The 20,592-nt window shown below is 31.0% G+C and overlaps 1 protein-coding gene across 1 annotated transcript in view; it reads right to left on the reverse strand.

Annotated features, from left to right (window-relative positions):
* Positions 1–7,045: 7,045 nt before the first annotated feature.
* The window catches only part of LOC107455511 (fatty-acid amide hydrolase 2), a 68,546-nt gene continuing 54,999 nt past the window's right edge, over positions 7,046–20,592 (reverse strand). Inside the window, exons 7-8 of the mRNA XM_087164046.1 lie at positions 19,797–19,892; positions 7,046–9,256 (exon numbers count right to left, since the gene is read on the reverse strand). Of these exons, the coding sequence (XP_087020172.1) occupies positions 8,678–9,256; positions 19,797–19,892 (675 nt within the window). The 3' untranslated portion in view covers positions 7,046–8,677. The remainder of the gene's footprint in view (positions 9,257–19,796; positions 19,893–20,592) is intronic.

Consider the following 20,592-nt stretch of genomic DNA (forward strand, 5'->3'; position numbering starts at 1 on the left):
CTCGATGTAAGCTTCCATTCCTAACACATTTTGGCTTAGTTTTTTTTTCTCTTTTAATCTTTTTCTCTTTTAATCTTTTTCTCTTTTAATCTTTTTCTCTTTTAATCTTTTAACGCAAGTATTCGAGTAAATTCAAGTGCGCTTAACAGACCAAGCTATGAACAACTGAAATAATTCAAACGGAGTCGTATTTTATGATGATGTAATTTTCTCACTGAAATATATATTAAAGAAATGAAAATAACAATATGAGGACTTTAAAAAAACGCTTTATTGATATTTATCATTTACATAGAATTATTAGCTATAACATTATATTATTCAAAAATAAAATACTGTTCTTGATCAAAATCCCAAGTTGAAATAAAAATTTTGATTAGTTTTGTATTTTTTAAATTCCAAAACAAGGTACCAATTTTTTTCGTGAGTTTTAAAGGATTTTATTTTATAACCGCCGTTGAACAGCCAATTCAATTTTTTGGTTTGCGACTACTATTGTTAAACTCTGTAGCGCTGTAACTTTGAACCCGATTCGGAAGACAAGGGAACTCATGGATCAATTATTGAGAGAAATTTGCCTTCGTGGAGGACTTTTTGATAAAACTAACCAGGATTTGCATTACATGGAGAGGAAAACTACGAAAACCTCCCATGGTCATCCTATATCCCATGATCCGTCTACCACTGAGGATATTTTACATCAGAACTATGGTTGGTGCAAGCCGGATGCGGAATTCGTATCAACCAGCCATCGCTGGGATTCCAACCCAGTTCACATAACTGGAAGACGAACGCTCTATCAGGCTATTGCCTTTATTCTAAAGTTTTGCACAGATATTTTGACTTCGGAACAAAGTCTTAACTCATAATTTCGTCTTCACAGTCTTGGTTACTGTCCTTAATATTGATCAACATATCACCAAACATTTTTACAAAGTCACCACCCGAAGTGCAATTATCTATCTAAGTTATCATGACGTGTAAAATAAACTAAAGCACTTAAATGTTTTATTTGTAAATACGATTCTTCCATTATTCTAGGAATCTGGATGTTAATCGAGCTTATTGATTATATTATCGTCAATATATGAGATATAACAAATTTCATCTCAGGCTGCAAAAGTAACTCAATCAAATGACAAGTATTGTTGATCAATATTTATATCAGTAATCACAGAAATGACAACTGTTTCACATCCTGACTCTGCTTCTTGGACTGACAAAAAAATTCTAACACAATTATCTTTTTTTTGTTGTTTGTTGAAGTCCGTAAAACGTGATTGTCTACAAGTAATTTTGCCTGTCGCAAAATAACCCCATTTTACGGTACGTGGTTGCAAGAAATTGCAATTCCATTGCTAATAGTTTTCGCTAAACTAAACTAAGCACCGCGAAAAGGAAAGAAAACAGCTTCAACTTTGACATGAAATATCTCTAATCTTAATGTTCTTGTATTAGGTTTGTATTAAAAGCTACGTCATTCACTTTGTAAAATTTTTCTGATCAAATTAAGATAAAGAGTACCGGCACTCAGGGTGAAAATCTTTTTCACCACAGCATGTTACGGAATAAAAAAATATGATATATACACTAATAGCATGGGTGAAAGCCCTTATATAGCAAGACGGAAAAGAGAAAAACCTGGTACGTAAAACATTTCATTCCAGCATTTTTTCCGAAAAAAATGAAATATCTGTAACTATCAAGATTTCTTTTATAATTCTGGCATATATATAAAACTGCTTCTTTTCCAAGATAAAGTAGATATTGTTGAAAAATTTAACAAAAGTATAAGTAAACTCCTCCCCAAAACTAGCTATAACTGAAATGGTTTTACTACCAGCCTTTCCTCTTTTCCGTCTCGCTTTCACTCCTGACTATTAGAAATTTTTCAGAAAAAAACGGTCAAAAAACAATTTATTTAATGGTTATCTCATTATATTCAAGCAAAACAGTCAAATAACTATAAATGAGATGGTAATCAAACTTTTAACTGTGAGAAAAACTGCTTATTAACTGATTTCACCGTATAAGGTTAAACAACCAGGAATTTATTGCACCGACAATGCCCATCTAATGAGGTCACTGAGTTCTTTACATAGCCGAAAGAGCTAATCTGACAGCCTTATGACTGACAGAACAGGGGTTCGTCAGTCACCACACCACAATATTCCCTACATTCCCTTCAACGCATGAAGAGTTTCTGGAGTCCTACATTTCCCAATTTGTGGTTCGCACTCTTCAATGTCCATTACCTTACGAAAATCTTGGTTCCAATATCAAATTAAATTTCTTTTTTACGGTTTAGATACCATGCTAGTTGTAAATGGATAAAAAAATGGTCAGTTTTCTATTCAGGATTTTATAACCATACTAGTTGTAAAAGGTTTCAGAACCGTACAGGAAAAAAGTGCTCTTTACCGTAAACTTTACAGTTAATGGGATGGACAGACTGCTGTCGGTTATTTGACCATAATTGTTGAATGAAAATTTTAATTGTGTACCGTAATTTCTTGCGGCAATAATTCATTCCAAAATAAAATCCCTGTATCACTCTTAACTAGATTAATATCACATAGAATTTACGGTAAAAATAGGTTTTACGGTAAAAATGGATTTTATGGTAAATTGGATGACGGATGATGCACCCAAAGCGAAAGCGCCGGTACTTTATACCATAGTTTTTATTGTGTACTTGCTATCATTCATTCATATCCTAACTGATTGCTTTGATCTCTCATTTCTCCTGTTCTAAAATTAAGGCAGCGTACATATTAAATGTTATACGTCAAATGAATAAACGACAATAATCATTGGTTCTATTGATTTTACTTTTTATAATACTTAAAATTGATGGGACAAAAAGATTCGCATATAAATATTTAACAAAAATATTTCTTTCTCATTTTTAATTAATGTGTTAAAAAAAATAATAACGTTTACGTTTAACGAAGAAAAAAAATAACAATTTGAGCATTTGGCAATTGTTCTATTTATTTTATGAGAACTGTGAACTTTTTATTTATTTACTTTGAATTGACAAAATGTTTATATTTTTTTCTAATCTCAGTAATATCTCAGTTTAAAGTTAGTCTCAGCTTATAGTTAATCTCAGTTTATATCAGTCAGACTTATCGAACTACAAGTGAACTAAGTCCAATGTTTCTTGGTCTCAAAGTTATTAATATATTAGATATTTCAACATCACAAAACATAATTGTTCGAAGTTCAATAAACACTTTTTCCATCTTTAATGTTTAGTTTGTAGTAAGTATTTAATTTCTCATGGAATATTATCTAAACTGCTTGCTCGCACTAAAATGTAACTTGATGAAGACTTTCGCAAATGATAATGACTTCCCTTGAGTCATTTAGCCTCTAAACGTAAAAAGACTACTTGTAAGTTAACTTCATAATATTTAACTTGGGCTCCACAGCTCTCTGATTGTTCTCACTAAAATTGAAACTTTAAAATGCTAACAGCTTTGAGTCATTTAGCTTCTAAATGTTAAAATACCACTTGTAAGTTAATGTTATAATATCTAACTAGGGTTCCAACTCTCCTTAATTACTCACTCTAAAATTTTAACTTTGTAAACGATAAAGACTTTCTTTGAGTCATTTAGCTTCTTAACGTAAAAAGACTACTTGTAAGTTAACTTCATAATACTTAACTCGGGCTCCATAGCTCTCCGATTGTTCTCACTAAAATTGAAACTTTAAAATGTTAACAACTTTGAGTCATTTAGCTTCTAAATGTTAAAAGACCACTTGTAAGTTAATGTTATAATATCTAACTAGGGCTCCAACTCTCCTTAATTACTCAAGCTAAAATTGTAACTTTGTAAACGATAAAGACTTCCCTTGAGTCATTTAGCCTCTAAACGTAAAAAGACTACTTGTAAGTTAACTTCATAATACTTAACTCGGGCTCCATAGCTCTCCGATTGTTCTCACTAAAATTGAAACTTTAAAATGCTAACAACTTTGAGTCATTTAGCTTCTAAATGTTAAAAGACCACTTGTAAGTTAATGTTATAATATCTAACTAGGGCTCCAACTCTCCTTAATTACTCAAGCTAAAATTGTAACTTTGTAAACGATAAAGACTTTCTTTGAGTCATTTAGCTTCTTAACATAAAAAGACTACTTATAAGTTAATAATATTACCTGCATATCTATTAAAGCATCACAACTCCATAATTGCTAGCACTAAAATCGTAACTTCTTAAATAATAATAACTTTCTTTGAATCATTTGAACATTAAACTATGAAATGTATTATAAAATATATACATAGAATACAAACCAGGTATAGAAAAGGGTAAAATGATTAGCACTGTCAAAAATAATGTCGAAATCAATTTAACCAACATCACTTAGACTAGTCAAAAAAATTTATAGCTAGACTCAAGAAAGTAGAGAAGTTAACATCATCGAAAATATTTATTCCAAATTATACAAATTCACACAATCACAAAATCAATATTTTTCAAAAAAACTCAGAAATTATTACATTTTGTATTACATACACTAATTAATATCACATACAATTACAGGGAACAATTTAAAAGCAATTAAAAAATTTCTGTGAATATGAAAAAGAACAAAGTGATATCGATCGTAATTATTTGAACGAATTTTGACTATTAAATTTATTAAATTTAATTATGAAAAGAGAAGGTTTTAAACCATTAATGTTAAATTGTACTAAGAGAATTATTTATCATTAAATTAAATTTTTAAACTTTAACATAATATTTTAAATTATCGAAAAATTTATTAATTAAACTATATGTAAATTATAGAACAATATGACTATTAAATTTGAAAAGAAGATTCAGTATGAAAACTGTTTGTTTGTATTATCAAAACTATTTTGTTGAGAAAAGGCTATCATCAATTTATAAGAAAGAAATGTAATTACAATTTATCATAATAATAAAGCATAATAATTTTTATAATTTATACTACAGATTTAATAATTTTATGCATGGTTAATAGTAGTAAGTTTGAGAGTTAATTCTTATCGGGGGAATTTAATTTACAAGGAAGAAAAGTCATAGAGATTTGAAAATTTTATGTATAATTAATTAATTAAGAGGGTAAAAACTTTCCATATATTAAAATATAAAGTGTTTCATATTAAGAACTTTCTATATGCATTGTTTCAATTTCTTACATTTAATAATGGAATCTAAGAAAGTAATGATTTTTTTACATTTTTTCTCTGAAAAAATGTAAATGAAATAGTTTAAAAAAGGGAGAAATTTTTTTTTTAATTAAGTCTTCCTAATGCCTTAGTTAATTAGACGGAAAGCTTCCATTGCTCACATTCTGATAAGAGATAAAACTTCAAGTGATAAAAAATAAATAAGCGTCATTATTTGATTCTACTGACATTTTATTTGAGAACTTTTGTTCCTTCTAGATATCTGAAAGGACACTAAGTTACAAAACAAATAGAATTCGTATGTGTCAAGGTTCAGGACAAAGTTCACTCGACCGACAGAAAACTCGTGTCCGTTATCCACTGAAGCGAGGAATTTTTCCCTTTTCCACGGACTCTTTAATAACCTTAATCACTTATGTTAGCATTTGTAGATATAAATTCAAATAATATAAATGTGTTTTGAACTTTTTTGACTGTCTAAAGTTTAAACTTAACATGTTTCTACTTTAAATTTCAACTTTAAGAACGAATACAGTTAGGAAAAAAAAAACTTTTGTTTCTAATGACAACATCTTCAGAGTTTAGAATTAAGCGTCTCTGAACTCAAGCTTAAATTCTTGAACCATAAAATAAATGAGGTGGTTTATAATCCAAAAATTTATTATATGATTTATTTTTTCGTTCTGAAACTTCTTGTTATACTTCTTTTTTACTTATTATTATTTTTGTTTTTATTATTTATGAATTTTTTGTCCCACTTGAATTGTCCGAAACTATTTTTTTACAGACAAAATGTGGTTTAAAAAGAAAACAGTATACTTGTGATTATTTAAAACTCGTGTATCCAAGGATATATCGAGAAATTGCATCATTTATATCAGATATTAATAGCCACATTTTCTTAATTTTACAACAATATATCAAGGTTTAGTAGTCGACTTTTCAAAACAGGGGGTATACTTCTACACCAGTATTAATGTCGGACATTCATTAATAGGGTTTTATCGATGCATTATAAACAATGAGATAAATATGAATAACTCTGTATCAATTTAACCCTTTCAAACACTATTTTTACTATGTTATAAACAATTAATTTTGCATTTACTAGTTAACGGTATACTTGTCATTCTTTAAAACTCGTGTATCCAAGGATATATCAAGAAATCGGCATCATTTATATCAGATATTAATAGCCACATTTTCTCAGTGTTACTACAATATATCAAGGTGCAGTTGTCGACTTTTCAAAACAGGGAGTATACTTCTACTTTAGTATTAATGTCGGACATTCATTAATAGGGGTTTATCGATGCATTATAAACAATGAGATAAATATGAATAACTCTGTATCAATTTAACCCTTTCAAACACTATTTTTACTATGTGATAAACAATTAATTTTGCATTTACTAGTTAACGGTATACTTGTCATTATTTAAAACAGTGTACTTGTCATTATTTAAAACTCGTGTATCCAAGGATATATTGAGAAATCGGCATCATTTATATCAGATATTAATAACCACATTTTTTCAGTGTTACTACAATATATCAAGGTGCAGTTGTCGACTTTTCAAAACAGGGGGTATACTTCTATACCAGTATTAATGTCGGACATTCATTAATAGGGGTTTATTGATGCATTATAAGCAGTGAGATAAATATGAATAACTCTGTATCAATTTAACCGTTTCAAACACTATTTTTACTATGTTATAAACAATTAATTTTGTATTTACTAGTTAACGGTTAGCGTAATAGTATTTGTTAAAGCTTTCTTACTTGTGAGTAATGGTATCATTTTCTGAGAGAACAATGTGAAATATTTTTAGAATGAGTAAATTTTGTTAAATTAAAAAATTTCTTTCGTTTTCTTTTTAATTTTAGAAATTTTTGTATTTGGTTTTTTACACCTGACATACCTGAATTTTACTATTTCGTAATCAAAACTTAAGAGTTGATTTTAACACCAGGATATAGGAAGCAGTCATTTTGTTTGTTATCACTTTCGAAAAATTAATTTTTAGAGCTAACTAAGTTGGTACCTGCTACTTCAGAAGAAGAAAAACTTTGAAATCACATGGTTGGGCAAATTCACGTGGTTGTGGTTTTGCCCACGTTCATGGTTCAAGCTGCATGACGCGTTAACGCTGCACCGATTATTGGGATACCTGCGAGTGACGTAGTGTGAGTATCTCGATCAATGTAACCAACGTTAGTAACAGTTCTTTCTATTCTATTTAGAGTAAGCCAAGCCCACCAAGTATCAATTCTCTTAAATAACACATTCTATATTCCTACACAAAGATTCTTTCACGAAGATTTTAAATTTTTCACCATGTATTTATTACTTAATACAAAGACGATCATGAATGCGCGTAGAACATAAACAAACTAATTATGCATCGAAATTGACACAACACTGTATTTTGTTAACTTTGAGTTAATTAACATTCTAACTTATATTGAGAAACTTAGCTCAACTTTAACAAGCCACTTTGCTTATGAACGATCTGCTGGTGCTGACGTTATAGATCACATATGTGGGTATCTGTGTTCTTCTTGAAGTCACAAGTATCAAATTATGAAGTATTCTCAGCTAAATCGTGGAAAAAACCTCAATTTATCCCTGCATGACGTCGCTTGCAGGATGCAGTTGTACAATAACGGATGGTTTTTATCATTTTGATTCATTTCATTGTATTTCTGAAAAAACTCCCAGTATATGCTAATTTTTTTTCTGCTACTGCACTCATCTAATTTCTTACAATTATCTGATTATTAACACGTTGAATGCCACGCTAATTTTACACGGTTTGCCCGTCTGGTCAAATGGTAAATAACTACAAACTAAATTTGCAAATATTACACTGATTTTGCAAGTTTTTTCGAAGGCTTAGCATGACATATCTGTCTTTCTTTCTTTATTTAACAAAACTGGACACCTGGGCCGCGCAGCGGCTCCTATCCCATACATCTAGCATGACATATCTTTCTTCTTTCTTTTCTTTCTTTATTTTGCAAAAACTGAGCACCTGGGGGGCGCAGCGGCCCCTATAAGTATCATGAAATAATATTACATATATTGATTTAAAGACATTTTGATTTTAGCAACAGTAGGGTAGCTATGCATGACATAACTGAAAAAAGTGGTGAATGATATAAGCCTACGAATTGTTTAGAAATAGTGATGGATAAAAATCAACTAAATTAAATTTTTTAAACCAAGAATCAAAATTAATAAACTACCACTTCAAAATATTTATTAGCTGTCCGGAGAAAGTTGGAATCTCTGTGTATATAAATAAAAACTATTTTTGTGTGTTCTATATTGCATTAATTTCTTCAAGCCATTTAGTAACGATAATGATATAAAAAAATTAAAAATTTACTCGAATTATGTGTTTCTAATAATCTTGGCTTCACTGGTCACCGGTAACCCCGTGGCTCTACGAACAAACTCAGTGCCGGTCACCGGTGACCCCCATTGCATTCAACGTGTTAACTTGGAGGAATCCATCCACCAAAGACTTTATCGAGTTCTTTTGCGCAAGCCAAAGTAAGAGCATCATTGTTTTTTCTGGCAATTATCTGCATTCCATGTGGCAGACCAGCATGATTTAATCCAAGAGGACATTGAGTGGCTGGAAATCCAAGAAGGTTAAACACTCCTACATATGCTGTGTTTAAAACGTTTGTTACCATCGCATAATGGCGAGGTGCTGAAAAGGGAAGAGTAGGACAGAAGAAGACAGAGTTTTCATCCAGTATGTTCTCAAAATCTTCTTCTAATCTCTGAAGTAAATTCTTATGTAAATGAATTTTATCCCTGTCAGAAAGATATTTTTCAAAACCTGACGCAATTATAGTTCCTAGCGAAATTTTTGTTTTACCAAAAGCAAATTTTACTAATTCTAGTATTCCATTTATACTGTTGATTTTTCCCTGAGATACATACTGTATGATATTGGGAACATCAGAAAATAGGAGAGGAATACTTATTGTACTAGTCAACTTAAGCAACTTTACGTTCACTTCGTCTGCTGCCACGCCATGCTCAGTGAAGAAATGATCAATGGCCTGGAAAAAAAATGTTTTAATTTGAACTTACGTTTCGAAACAAAATCAAAAAATTTTCTGTTATGTTATATCAGGGTTACTACGAACGGCTAAAAATGCAAAAAGTGGTGACAACCAAAATTCAAAGTTTTATTAAAAGAGATTAAAATTAGAAATTTTTTATTGCTTATTTTTTCAGTTCATTATTGAAAGGGAATGAAACGATAGGTTTTGCTTTAAATATGAAAAATTTAAAAAAGAAGTCATAGTGATAGTAACGTTTAAATAATTAAAGAGGCAATAAATAAATAAAGTTATTTGAGCTTCTACCACTTTTTATATTTTTAGATGCCTGTGGTATCCCTGTAAAGCAGTGTATCTCAACGGGGGCGTTGAGAGTATGGTGAGGGGCGGTGGGTATGTTTTGGGTGGTAGGGGGGCGATAAGCATGTTTTGTCATTCAAATTTAAATTTAAAACTTGCAAATAAAATTATTAAATTAAATTTATTTAATAAATAAAATTAATCTAAAATTAATATTAAAGAAAAAAGATTAAATTAATATAATAAATCAAGATTATCCGATACACCTTTTGTACCACCAATAAAATGATATTTATACACCTATTCTCCGATCTGAACCAACACAGCGCAGCGCTTGAGTCAGTAGTTTTTAACCTCTGATTCATTCAAACTATTTCGCGAATGGCTCTGACTCATTAAGGCCATTTGGCGGAAATTGAAGTGCATGTGCTTTTGGTATGAATGTTTGACTTGGCCCGCGTTTTTTATGATGATTTTCGTTACCTTCCTTACAGTTTTTTCTGCAGCTCCGGTTCGATCTCATTGTTTATTTGGCCAGATATTTGCACGGATTAGTTCTTTACCATAAATTATTTATTAATTTGGAGAAAAAGTTACTTTTCTTTGATCGTTCGTATTTTGCTGCCACCAGGGCCGGATTTTAGCTTGGGGGCCCTAAGCTACTGAAAATGATGGGGCCCTTATAAGTTCAATTCCATTTCTATGCACCTGAAGTAAACTGCCACTATTTTTTATTGTTGAGTATTAACATTATATAATTAAAAAATTTGATAATATTACTTTATTGTTAAATATATTAATTGTGATGAGACTATTATGTAGAACCTTTCTTTTATTGCACATATTTTTTGAACGAGGGGAAAAAGTTACAAAAGAAACGTATTTTGAGCACAGAGTAAAAATTTGGCGTGCTGGGCCACTATATATTTAACAGAGTTTTTTTTTTAGATTCGTTTTAAATATATTTTATTTGCAATTTTTAATAATTTTTTCGCGAATTTTTTTTTCAATTATTTTTTTTTTACGTTACAAAATCTATAAGACTTAGAAACATGAAATTTTGAATGTGCGTAGAAAATATGCAAAGAGTTAAAATGAAAACAAGAAAATACAATTTGATTATTAGTTTTATTTTTTTCATAACCGCCGGTAAACAGCCGACTCAATTTTGAGTTTACGCCCTATCAACCAGGCTATCCAGGCCAAACTTATTAGTTTATTTTATAACAGTCATTGCACAGCCGACCCAATTTCGAGTTTACGACTACTAATATTCAACTCCGTAGCCTTGTCATTTTGAATCCAATCCAAAAAACAAGGGAATTGCTAGATTAGTACCCAGAGGTATTTATTTGTTACGAGAACTTGGAGGACTTTGTGATCCCGTCAGATTTAACATGCACCAGTTACCATATTATATATGGGTATTCTTCTGCCGGCTGGATTCAAACTCCCATTCTCACGAACACGAGTCCAACGCCCTATCAACCAGGCTATCCCGGCCAAATTTATTAGTTTATTTTATAACAGCCATTGCACAGCAGACCCAATTTCGAGTTCACGACTACTAATATTCAACTCCGTAGCCTTGATAGATTTCAGAATTTTAGAAACACCTTCTAGTTATACTATTCAATCAAATGGGTTTCGATGTCTTTCATCCCGGTCTCATTAGTGATTCAGCATATTTCGATATCATTTTTATTTCGTTCTTATTTAATATTAATTTGTTTGTGACAGTTAATTTGTATACCTCTTTTACTACATTTTCGAGGAGTTTAAAAACATAATATTGAGGATTTTAACTGAAATTTGCTTTTTTTGTATGCCTCTTTTATTACGTCATCATCACACCCACACGCTACTGTCTACTCTAAATAACGTTATCTATACATAATAATAAAAGCGGCTGTGTGTGTGTGTGTGTGTGTGTGTGTGTCTGTAATCACAATATATCGCCCCAGAAGCCTCGCCCAGGCACGAAACTCGGCACATAATTGTGTTTTGACATAATGAAGAAGTATTTTTTTTCTTTTTTAAAAATTTGGATTAGTTATTTAGTTATCAGTCATTTTGTAAGTCTATGCTTTTCGTCTGCTTTTTCGTCTTCAAAGAGCCATATTCAAAAAACTATTAAAAAATGCATATACTTTTCCCCACTCTTATAAATGTATGCTAATGCGAACCTTACAATTGAAATATTAATTTTCGACAACTTAAACCAATGATATACGAAGGAATTAATAATTTAATTGTAAAGTTCGCATTAGTTTACATTTATTAAAGTGGAGAAAAGTTTAACTTTTGTATTAAAAATGTGGCAACATATTCGATACGTAAATAGAACGCTTCGCTTTGATATATTTGTCGCTGTTCATAATTGTTATAATAAGTTTTTCTTCTTCTTTCCACGCTCTATTTTTTTTTCTTAAGCGAAGACGATAATTTTTGTAGCGATATTGTAGTACTTTGTACAACTAAAAATTCTTTTCACAACACTTTAAAAATATTTACTTTATTTTCTTTATATATACAGAGAACAGTCGGCAAAGAATTCGATTAGGTGGAAAAACATTTTGCTAAAAAGGAACGAATTCCAAAAGAAAAAATAAGCAACTTAAAGAATAAAAATGCTGATGCCAGCCAATTTTTTGAAAGTTAACTTAGAAATAACAAACCAAACGATGTTAAATAACAAACCAAACGATGTTAACAAAATGACGTAGAAAGCGCAACTAGATCAAAATTATACAAGCACAACTAGATCAAATTATAATACCTGAGTGCTTGACGTAACAGATATAGAAATAGAATTTGATACCATAAAAAATTATACAGAAATAGAAATTGATACCATAAAAAATTTATTCGTTTTCGTGTTCTTTTCATGTATTTAGCATTTTAGTTTTTTTTTTCTTAAGCGTTGTAGCTATATAATTTCAAACATCCTCAAGAGCTATAACACATCTGCAGCAGAACTGGATATGAAGACAAAATTGCAGGACAGGAACACTTTAATTGTCCACTAATCTTCAGATTTCCTGCTACGTTTTAAAAAACTTTATTTGTAAAAACCTTCAGCGTGGCGGACAGCTGGCCGCCTTAGGTGGCTAGTATAGAATAAGATGGCAAAACGAACGTGTGTAGTTATTTAAATTCTTATTCAAAAGTATTAGTTAATTTTTTATAACTGACAATTTCTGTCCTTTTTTAGATATTTTAAAGTGCTGTTTAAAACTGCTGCATATCACATGAAAGCATTAAATATATCATTTGTACAATTTTAAAGTAAAATAAAAGGGAATTCTGATCCTTAGAAACAGATATTAAGTAGTCTGATGATCGAATGATGGGGCAAAAAAAACTTTTTTACCTTTTAAACTAAAAAATTGTTTATTTATAAATAATTTATAAATACTCAAATTGCTTGGAAGATGATATGAACCCTACTAGAGACAACGAAGTTTTTTGTTTTATTCAGTCATTTATTTATATTTATTATGTCCGACAGTGTAAAAAAGAAAAAAAAATGCATTTTCGGCTGAGGGCCCGAGCTCCGAATAAAACTTTAAAAAAAGAGGTGGGAAAGTAGGATCTGGGGGCCCTTCATCTCGGGGCCCCAGGCTACAGCTTATTTAGCTTATACGTAAATCCGGCCTTGGCTGCCACCAACAATGTCGGTTAACAAAAAGAAGTGTCATCAATACCATGCCAAGTACTTGAAGTTTGGATTTGTTCAATCGCTGTTGAACTCTCAACTGCCGATGTGTTTACTTTGTAACAAAGTTTTATCTAATGAGACAAAGAAATCTTTCCGTTGGCAGGAGCATTTGCAAAAAACTCATGCTGTCAAACAAAATAAAGATTTGTAATTTTTCACGAACATCAAAGACAAGTTTCTGAAGGCACCATCTGTCTCAGGATTGCTAGCAACCTCATCACAAAAATGCGACGATGGTTTGATAGCTTCTTATAATATATCAAAGTGTATTGTTATTCTGGGAAAGCTAATACCATCAGCGCAGAGTTGATTCTGCCGGTAGTCAAGGAAGTTTCAGAAGCAATTTTAGACCATCTAGTCACATCCAATGTAATCCAAAATATCGCATTAATCAACGATACAGTGCGGGGACGAAATGGTGAGATGGCTGAAGACGTTGAAGTTTCTTTATGCAAACTTAAGATATCCAACGAATTTCCGCTTCAAGTTGATGAATCAACCTTGCCATGCAATGTAGGCTTTACTGTAGGCTAAGTCCAATTTGTAAAGGTAGAAAAAAGTATTCAAGAGATGCTTTTTGCAAGAAGCTTGATTGTAGATAACAAAGGTAAATTTATTTTTAATACTGTCCAAGATTACTTTTCAGAGAAAGACAAGAATATTATGTAGATTGTCACTGATGGAGCTCCTGCAATTGTGGGTCAACATCGTGGGTTTATTGCAATATGCCATATTTGCTGTGAACAAAATTCAAAGTTATGCTCTCAACGATTGATTATTCAGACAGCTGTGTATGATGAAGAATTCAATCGTTTGCTACTACACACCGAGATTCTCTGACTTTCCAAGGGCGCCAGTCTCAATAGGTTTTGGAATCTCTTCTACTCTGTTCTTCAGTTCCTTTAAAGCCGAGATGTATCTCAGAGACAGATTGCTAGAATTTAAGAAAGACTTCGGCGGATTTATTTGTGAAATTTAATGACATTAATTTACAACTTCAAGACGACGAGTTCAGTTTGATCCATACAAACTCAGTCATTTCTGCCTTTCTGAAAAAATTTATTTTGTGGAAGCAGAAATTTGGTTGGAATGAGTTCGACCAAGCAGGTGAAATTCGCTCTGATAATGCACAAAAATACTGTCAACACCTTGACTCTTTGCACGTGAACTTTTCTGACCGTTTTAAAGATGTTTTGTTCCCAGGAAGTCCCTTAGTGGGTTATGAACCCTTTTGTGAATATTGAAGCAGCAGAGGTTCAGATTTATGAGGAATTGATCGAACTTTCAACTAATGAAACTTTGAAGGGATGATCGTCTCACAGAATTTTGGCTTCAAGGTAACATCAGTTGACTCTACCCTAGACATCGGACTATCGTTAAAAAAATTTTTAAATGCCTTCCCTTCCTCCAACCTTGTCGAACGTGAATTCTGTGATGTTACGGATCTTGTCACAAAAAAAAGAAGATGAAGAGAATTCAACTCGAAATTGTGCAATGAGGGGACTTGCGTCTTCACCTCACTAAGAGTATTGAATCGAACGTTAAGAAACTAATGTTTCATTTACGCTGCTTTTTAGAGTTAAGAATTATTTTGGATGTTTTTTTAATTATCTAATTAAGAATAAAGGTATATTTTTAAGCATAGCTTTCTTTGTCGTATTTTTTTTATTACCGTATTTATTTTAATTATAAAAAATAGACGGCGATTACGTGAGGAAAGTATCGAGTTAATGTACACATTATTTTTTTTTAAAAACTAAACAAATTTAACTCTTAATAAACAAATTTAACTCTTAATGTTGTCTCTTAAAATTCAGCACACCTCGCTCCTTCACCGTGCTTAATAACTGGGTTTTCACTAAGGGGGCGTTGAAGTGTTTTTTGCTCCTTAAGGGGGCGGCAACGCTAAAAAGGTTGAGAATCTATGCTGTAAAGCATACCCTCCAACTACTAAGAAATTTCCGAAAATGTTTTTCTAGTGACAGCAAAAGTAATGCATTAATATTTAAATAATTTCAAAATAATAGAATTAACTCTACCACTCTGCATATTAATGTTTAAAACAGATGTCTAAAAGGTCAAGCTGACTGTAGTAGGGTTCCAACAAGTGACGAAAAATGCAAAAAGTGACATTGAAACGCAATTCATTTTTATTTATTAATTATCTCTTTAATTAGTCATTCGTAATTGCCACTATGACTTATGTTTGAGCCGTGAAGGCTTAGGGGATCGAGATTTTTCTTCATTGCGGTAGGTGAACTGGGTTCGAATAATAGCGATTGCTGGTTGATACAAATTCATTTTCTAACTTGCAACGACCACAGTGCTGCATAAAAAATCCTCAGTGATAGACAAATCTTGAATTAGAGTCCCCTTGCCGTCAGCTAATCGTGAAAGGCTTTCGAGGCTTTCCTCTCCATGTAATTCAATTGCGGGTTAATTCTATCAAAAAAGTCCTCCACGAAAGCAAATTTCACATAATGCTTGCTACAGGAATTCCCTTGTCTTCTGGGTTGGGTTAAAAATTACCTGGCTACGGGAGTTGAACATTAGTAGTCGTAATCAAGAATTTGGGTCGGATGTTCAACGACGGTTATAAATATGAAAATTAAAAATGTGATTGTATGATTGAAATATATTAGTAATTATTCGCTAAAAAAACTTCTTTATCTTTAATTGTAATCTGAAAAAATATGCTATAAAATGTTACTAATTATAATAAAATTTTAAACTTTATTAGTCACTACATTTTGCACTTTTAGTGGCTACCGATGCCCGTGGCTACCGATTCCGGGTCTGTTATGTTCTATTAGACCAGAATATTTAAATTGTAAATAGCCACTTTTTCCTCAAACCCTATGAGTCGGTGACTGATATCTATATTATTCATTATTCTTTTCATTTGATAACCACTTTTAGTCAACTCTTTTATTTTTTTGTTTGGATCAGGGCTCGAAAAAACTCAGAAATTTCACCCGTCCCCGAGGACGGCTTGTCCAGCAATATACCCGTCCTCCTTTGAAACTAACCCGTAGCTCCTAAATAAATAAAAATATAATTTTCTCTTATTTATTACTAACATTAATATAAATTACACAATGAATTAGTAGTTACTAAGGGTGCTAAGATGACGTTATACAGTAATAAAAGAAATACTATAATACTTACTAATAGTAACCTAGTAATTCTTTTATGAAATAATTTATTTCTTTTATGAAATAATTTAAAAGACAAAGGTCAAGTTATCAAGAATGTCAATTTATCCGAGGGTACTGCGTTTTTTAATTGAATCAAATATGACGTTTGCCAGTTCCATAATCAAGCCAATGATTTACAGAGGTTTCTGCACAGAAATCTGAAAGGGGTTTTCCATTTAGCTAGATGCTTATAATTGCGTTTAACGCTTCTTATTTAAGACCAGTACGAAATGTGTTCTTTTTTGTAAATTCATTGCTGAAAAGCCCCTTTCAACAGCTGCAGTACTCCCAGACAGAGAAAACATCAATTCCAAAATGCGCGAGGGTCATTTTAAAAGTGAGGCGTTAGATTCTGGTAAGATATCGAAAATTAAAAATGTATCACGAACATTAACGGGAAAATGACCGTCCGCGCGGACGTCGGATTCGAGAAATTCGCTGTACGCGGGGAATTTTCGACCGCCGAGGACGGGCGGACGGACTTTTTTCGAGCCCTGGTTTGGATAAAATTATATTTTTTAAAAAGAAAATACATAAAAAATAATATTCAGCTAGAAGAAGCTGATTCAACTATGTAATTAGTATAAATATATGGCGAAATTTAGTTTAACACTTTGACTTTATTTAAGCATATTTAGGGAAAAGAAATAAACCTTCCACATGAAACTTTCTATGACAAATTGATCGACTGTGAAAAATAAAATATTTGGATGGAGACATTGGACATTTTAATGAAAATTCTGCTTCCCAGAATTTTTTTGCATTGGTGTACTTTTTTTCTTGAACAATTAAAGAAATTAGAAGAGAGAATGACCGGGTTTTTTTTTTTTAAATTTAAATAGCCAATTTTTTTTGTTGAATTGACGCGGGGCTTGTAGCGAGTGGTAATTTTTAAGTCCATGTTCTAAAGCTGGAAAAAGGTTTTATCAAAATTTCTTTTGCTTTAACCCATTTTGTCCCGACTTTATATATTGAAATGATACAAGAAGTGGTTTTATGGAAAAGGTGGTATAATATATATTATCGAAATTAATTGGTTTTTCTACTGTTAGGGCATTGAAGAAGTCTTTGATAGATCAAAAAGTACTTGCTCCTTTTAATTCTAGATCTAATCAGAAATAACTAAATCATTGTGGTATCTGAGAATCTTTTAATTCACCCAGATAAATGAAAATTCTGAAAAAAGTTTCCCATCAAAATGAATGTCTTTGAAAAAAGGAACTGTCCTAAATATATGAAGCTGGGCGTTAACCGGTTAAGAACTTCTACTTTAGTTCATTGCCTCCAGAAACGAAATATGTAATAACATAACTTAGAAAATAAGATGAGTTTGTTGTTGCCTTATGAAACTCGTTAATACAGATAAGAAGCTTTATTTTAAAAAAGGAAAAAAACTTAACTTTAAATAGAAAAAAAGATATGTCGCTAATGGTACTTTTTAGATAATTATAGGAACTTGAAAAGACTCTGGATAATTAAGTGAAAAAGTAGTTTTAAGTTTCGAATTCATATTCCTCAAGAAATTAGCAGTGAACAAAGCAATAGTTAAAAATGATTTACAGTGCTGTTTTTTTGTTTTCTTATGCATCATGTCAAGACTGACAAGCCTATTTTAAAGGGGTTCTCATCTTGTTTTCCAGTGGCGCCATCTATTCGACTTCTGTCACACAAACGTCACAGCCCATTTTACAGGAAGGACGCATTCAAACACCATCCATCGTTCTGCAGACAGTAATTTTTACCTGTAGATAAATTTTGGTGATCAACCTCCAATCTAGTACCCCCAGACGTATTTATTTGTTAAGGGAACTTGAAGGATTTTGTGATCCAGATAGATTTAGCGTGCACCAGTCACCATTTTGTACATGGGGTGTCTGAAACAGGCGGGGATTAAACGCACGACCCCTTGATAGGAGCCCCACGCCCTTCCAATCAGACTACCCTGGCCTAAAAAGTTGAGAGACGCTAATGGAGTATGGTCGAATACATTATTATGAATAAAAATTAGTTTTTATGAATATTTGTTACCTTTCATAAAAAACAGTGTGAAAAAGTATTTCTCAAAATTACTCATAGTACAGTATTATTTTCTAACTAATTATTTATCAATCATATTAAATTCTAATGATATAAAGCATCTGGAATAATCAATAAAGGCATCCATTTAAGCTTCAAGTATCAAAAATCATTTTAATCTTTATTATAGGAGAGGCAGGCAATTAAAGGGGACTAAAGCAATTGGAAATAGTTCATATTCATATAGACTTATTTATAGCAATAAAAATCCATGAAATGCATCCATAAAAAATAAGATAAATATTAAAAAATTCTTATTTCTTCATGACATATTTACTCAACTAATTTTCACTTGTATAAAGTAAAGTAATTGTTTTAGAGTAGTAAAATAGCAATTAGAATGGCTTTGATAATGGGGACTCAAAATACTCAAGAACCGGCTTCAACAAGTTAAGAGGCATTTTGAGGAAAATAAAATAACAGTTATGTATATTTGTTTCTATTTAATTAAAATTAGAAATCAATTTTTTTAAAAAAATAATTTACATGTTTTAAGCATATTTGAAGTTTAAAATTTAAATGTACAAATATTTCTTATATCCGGTTTTAAAGATTTTCATCTGGTATGCACCAAATTAATCTTCACTAGATATTTGTCATTTCTAATATGTTTATTTGTAAAGCAATAAATTTGTTTTAACCCTTTCCCCAACTTTCTAACAATATTAGAAATCAAGCCCGGAACTAATTTAAAATCACAATATTTCATTGATTTAAGCAAAATTAGTATATCAAAAACAAATTTTATGAACAAAAATAGCATTCCATGGCTGCCAAATTTAATTTTTACATTTAAATTGGTAGTACAATTAATGTTTCCTTATTATTTCTTGGGCTCTTAAATTTTATTAAAATTATTTTGATCAACACCACATATAAATGGATTAATATTTGTAAATTTGTATGATAATCATACGACATTATTTTTGAAATCTGAAGATTTTTCTGCATATTATTGAAATTCAATTTTTATTTTATTACCACTCGAGGAAATCATCTTCAAAAGAATAAAAATTGGCAAGTATGCTATTCATTTTGGTATATAATAAATTTGACAGTCATAGTATACAATAGAAAACAATATAAGTAGAAAGAAGAAAATCCTCCTCCTAAATAAAATACATTAGAAGCCAGCACTCATGCATTTTAAGAAAAAATACATGAAAGATGATTATCATAATAATCTTAATCACATATAATATCATAATAAAGATTTTTATCATAATAATCTTTATATACTCACAGTTTTTATCGCAGTCACTATTTCTTTATCAACTCTCATAAGAGTTGGGTCATCAATATTTACTTGATAAAAAATTTTCAACTTCTTAAGGTCAATCTATAGACAAAAATGATACAGATAAAATTTTATTTTTGAGTGAAGAAATATGTTTATTGTTTCATATTTCAGTTGAATTTTAAAAGTAGACAATGAAAAAAAATGTCAGCACATTAAAAGAGATAATCATAAATACAAATAAGTATTAACGGGAATACAATAAATTTTAATTAGGCGTGTGATAAGAGTCATGTTGTATATAAATGCGTAGTTAGTTGTATATTATATTCATCACACGAAAACAAAATGTCCAGTTTGTACGGGTGTGGAGAGACTGTAAGCCTCAAAGAAATGAAATATTCCTAAATTCACAATGGGGAACAAATTTTTTGTTGCATTTATACAAGTACTTGATGTGGGTATGGGATTTTAAATCTAAAATTAATTTTGTTCTAAAAGCTACAGATTTAAAAAAATAATAATAATAAAAAAAACGGACTACCCTGAATTACTTTTGATCTAATGTTCACATCCTCACGCTTACGACTTAATCTTAATAGTTTGAAGGGGTAACTCAAATTAGGTAATTAATAAGTGCAGACGATATTTTAAGTTACAACATCAGAATAAACATACCTGTTTTATTCCACCGATTCAGATTTCTGAAATCCAAAATATAGGGGGTAGCCGTATTCTGGGATATATGGTCCCCATAGTTTGATATGATAGCACTCAAATTTTGGACTCTTCAATGCTAATT

This window comes from Parasteatoda tepidariorum, chromosome 5 (genome assembly GCF_982258835.1).
Source record: "Parasteatoda tepidariorum strain Cologne lab strain chromosome 5, Ptep-v5.0, whole genome shotgun sequence".
NCBI classification, from domain to species: domain Eukaryota; kingdom Metazoa; phylum Arthropoda; class Arachnida; order Araneae; family Theridiidae; genus Parasteatoda; species Parasteatoda tepidariorum.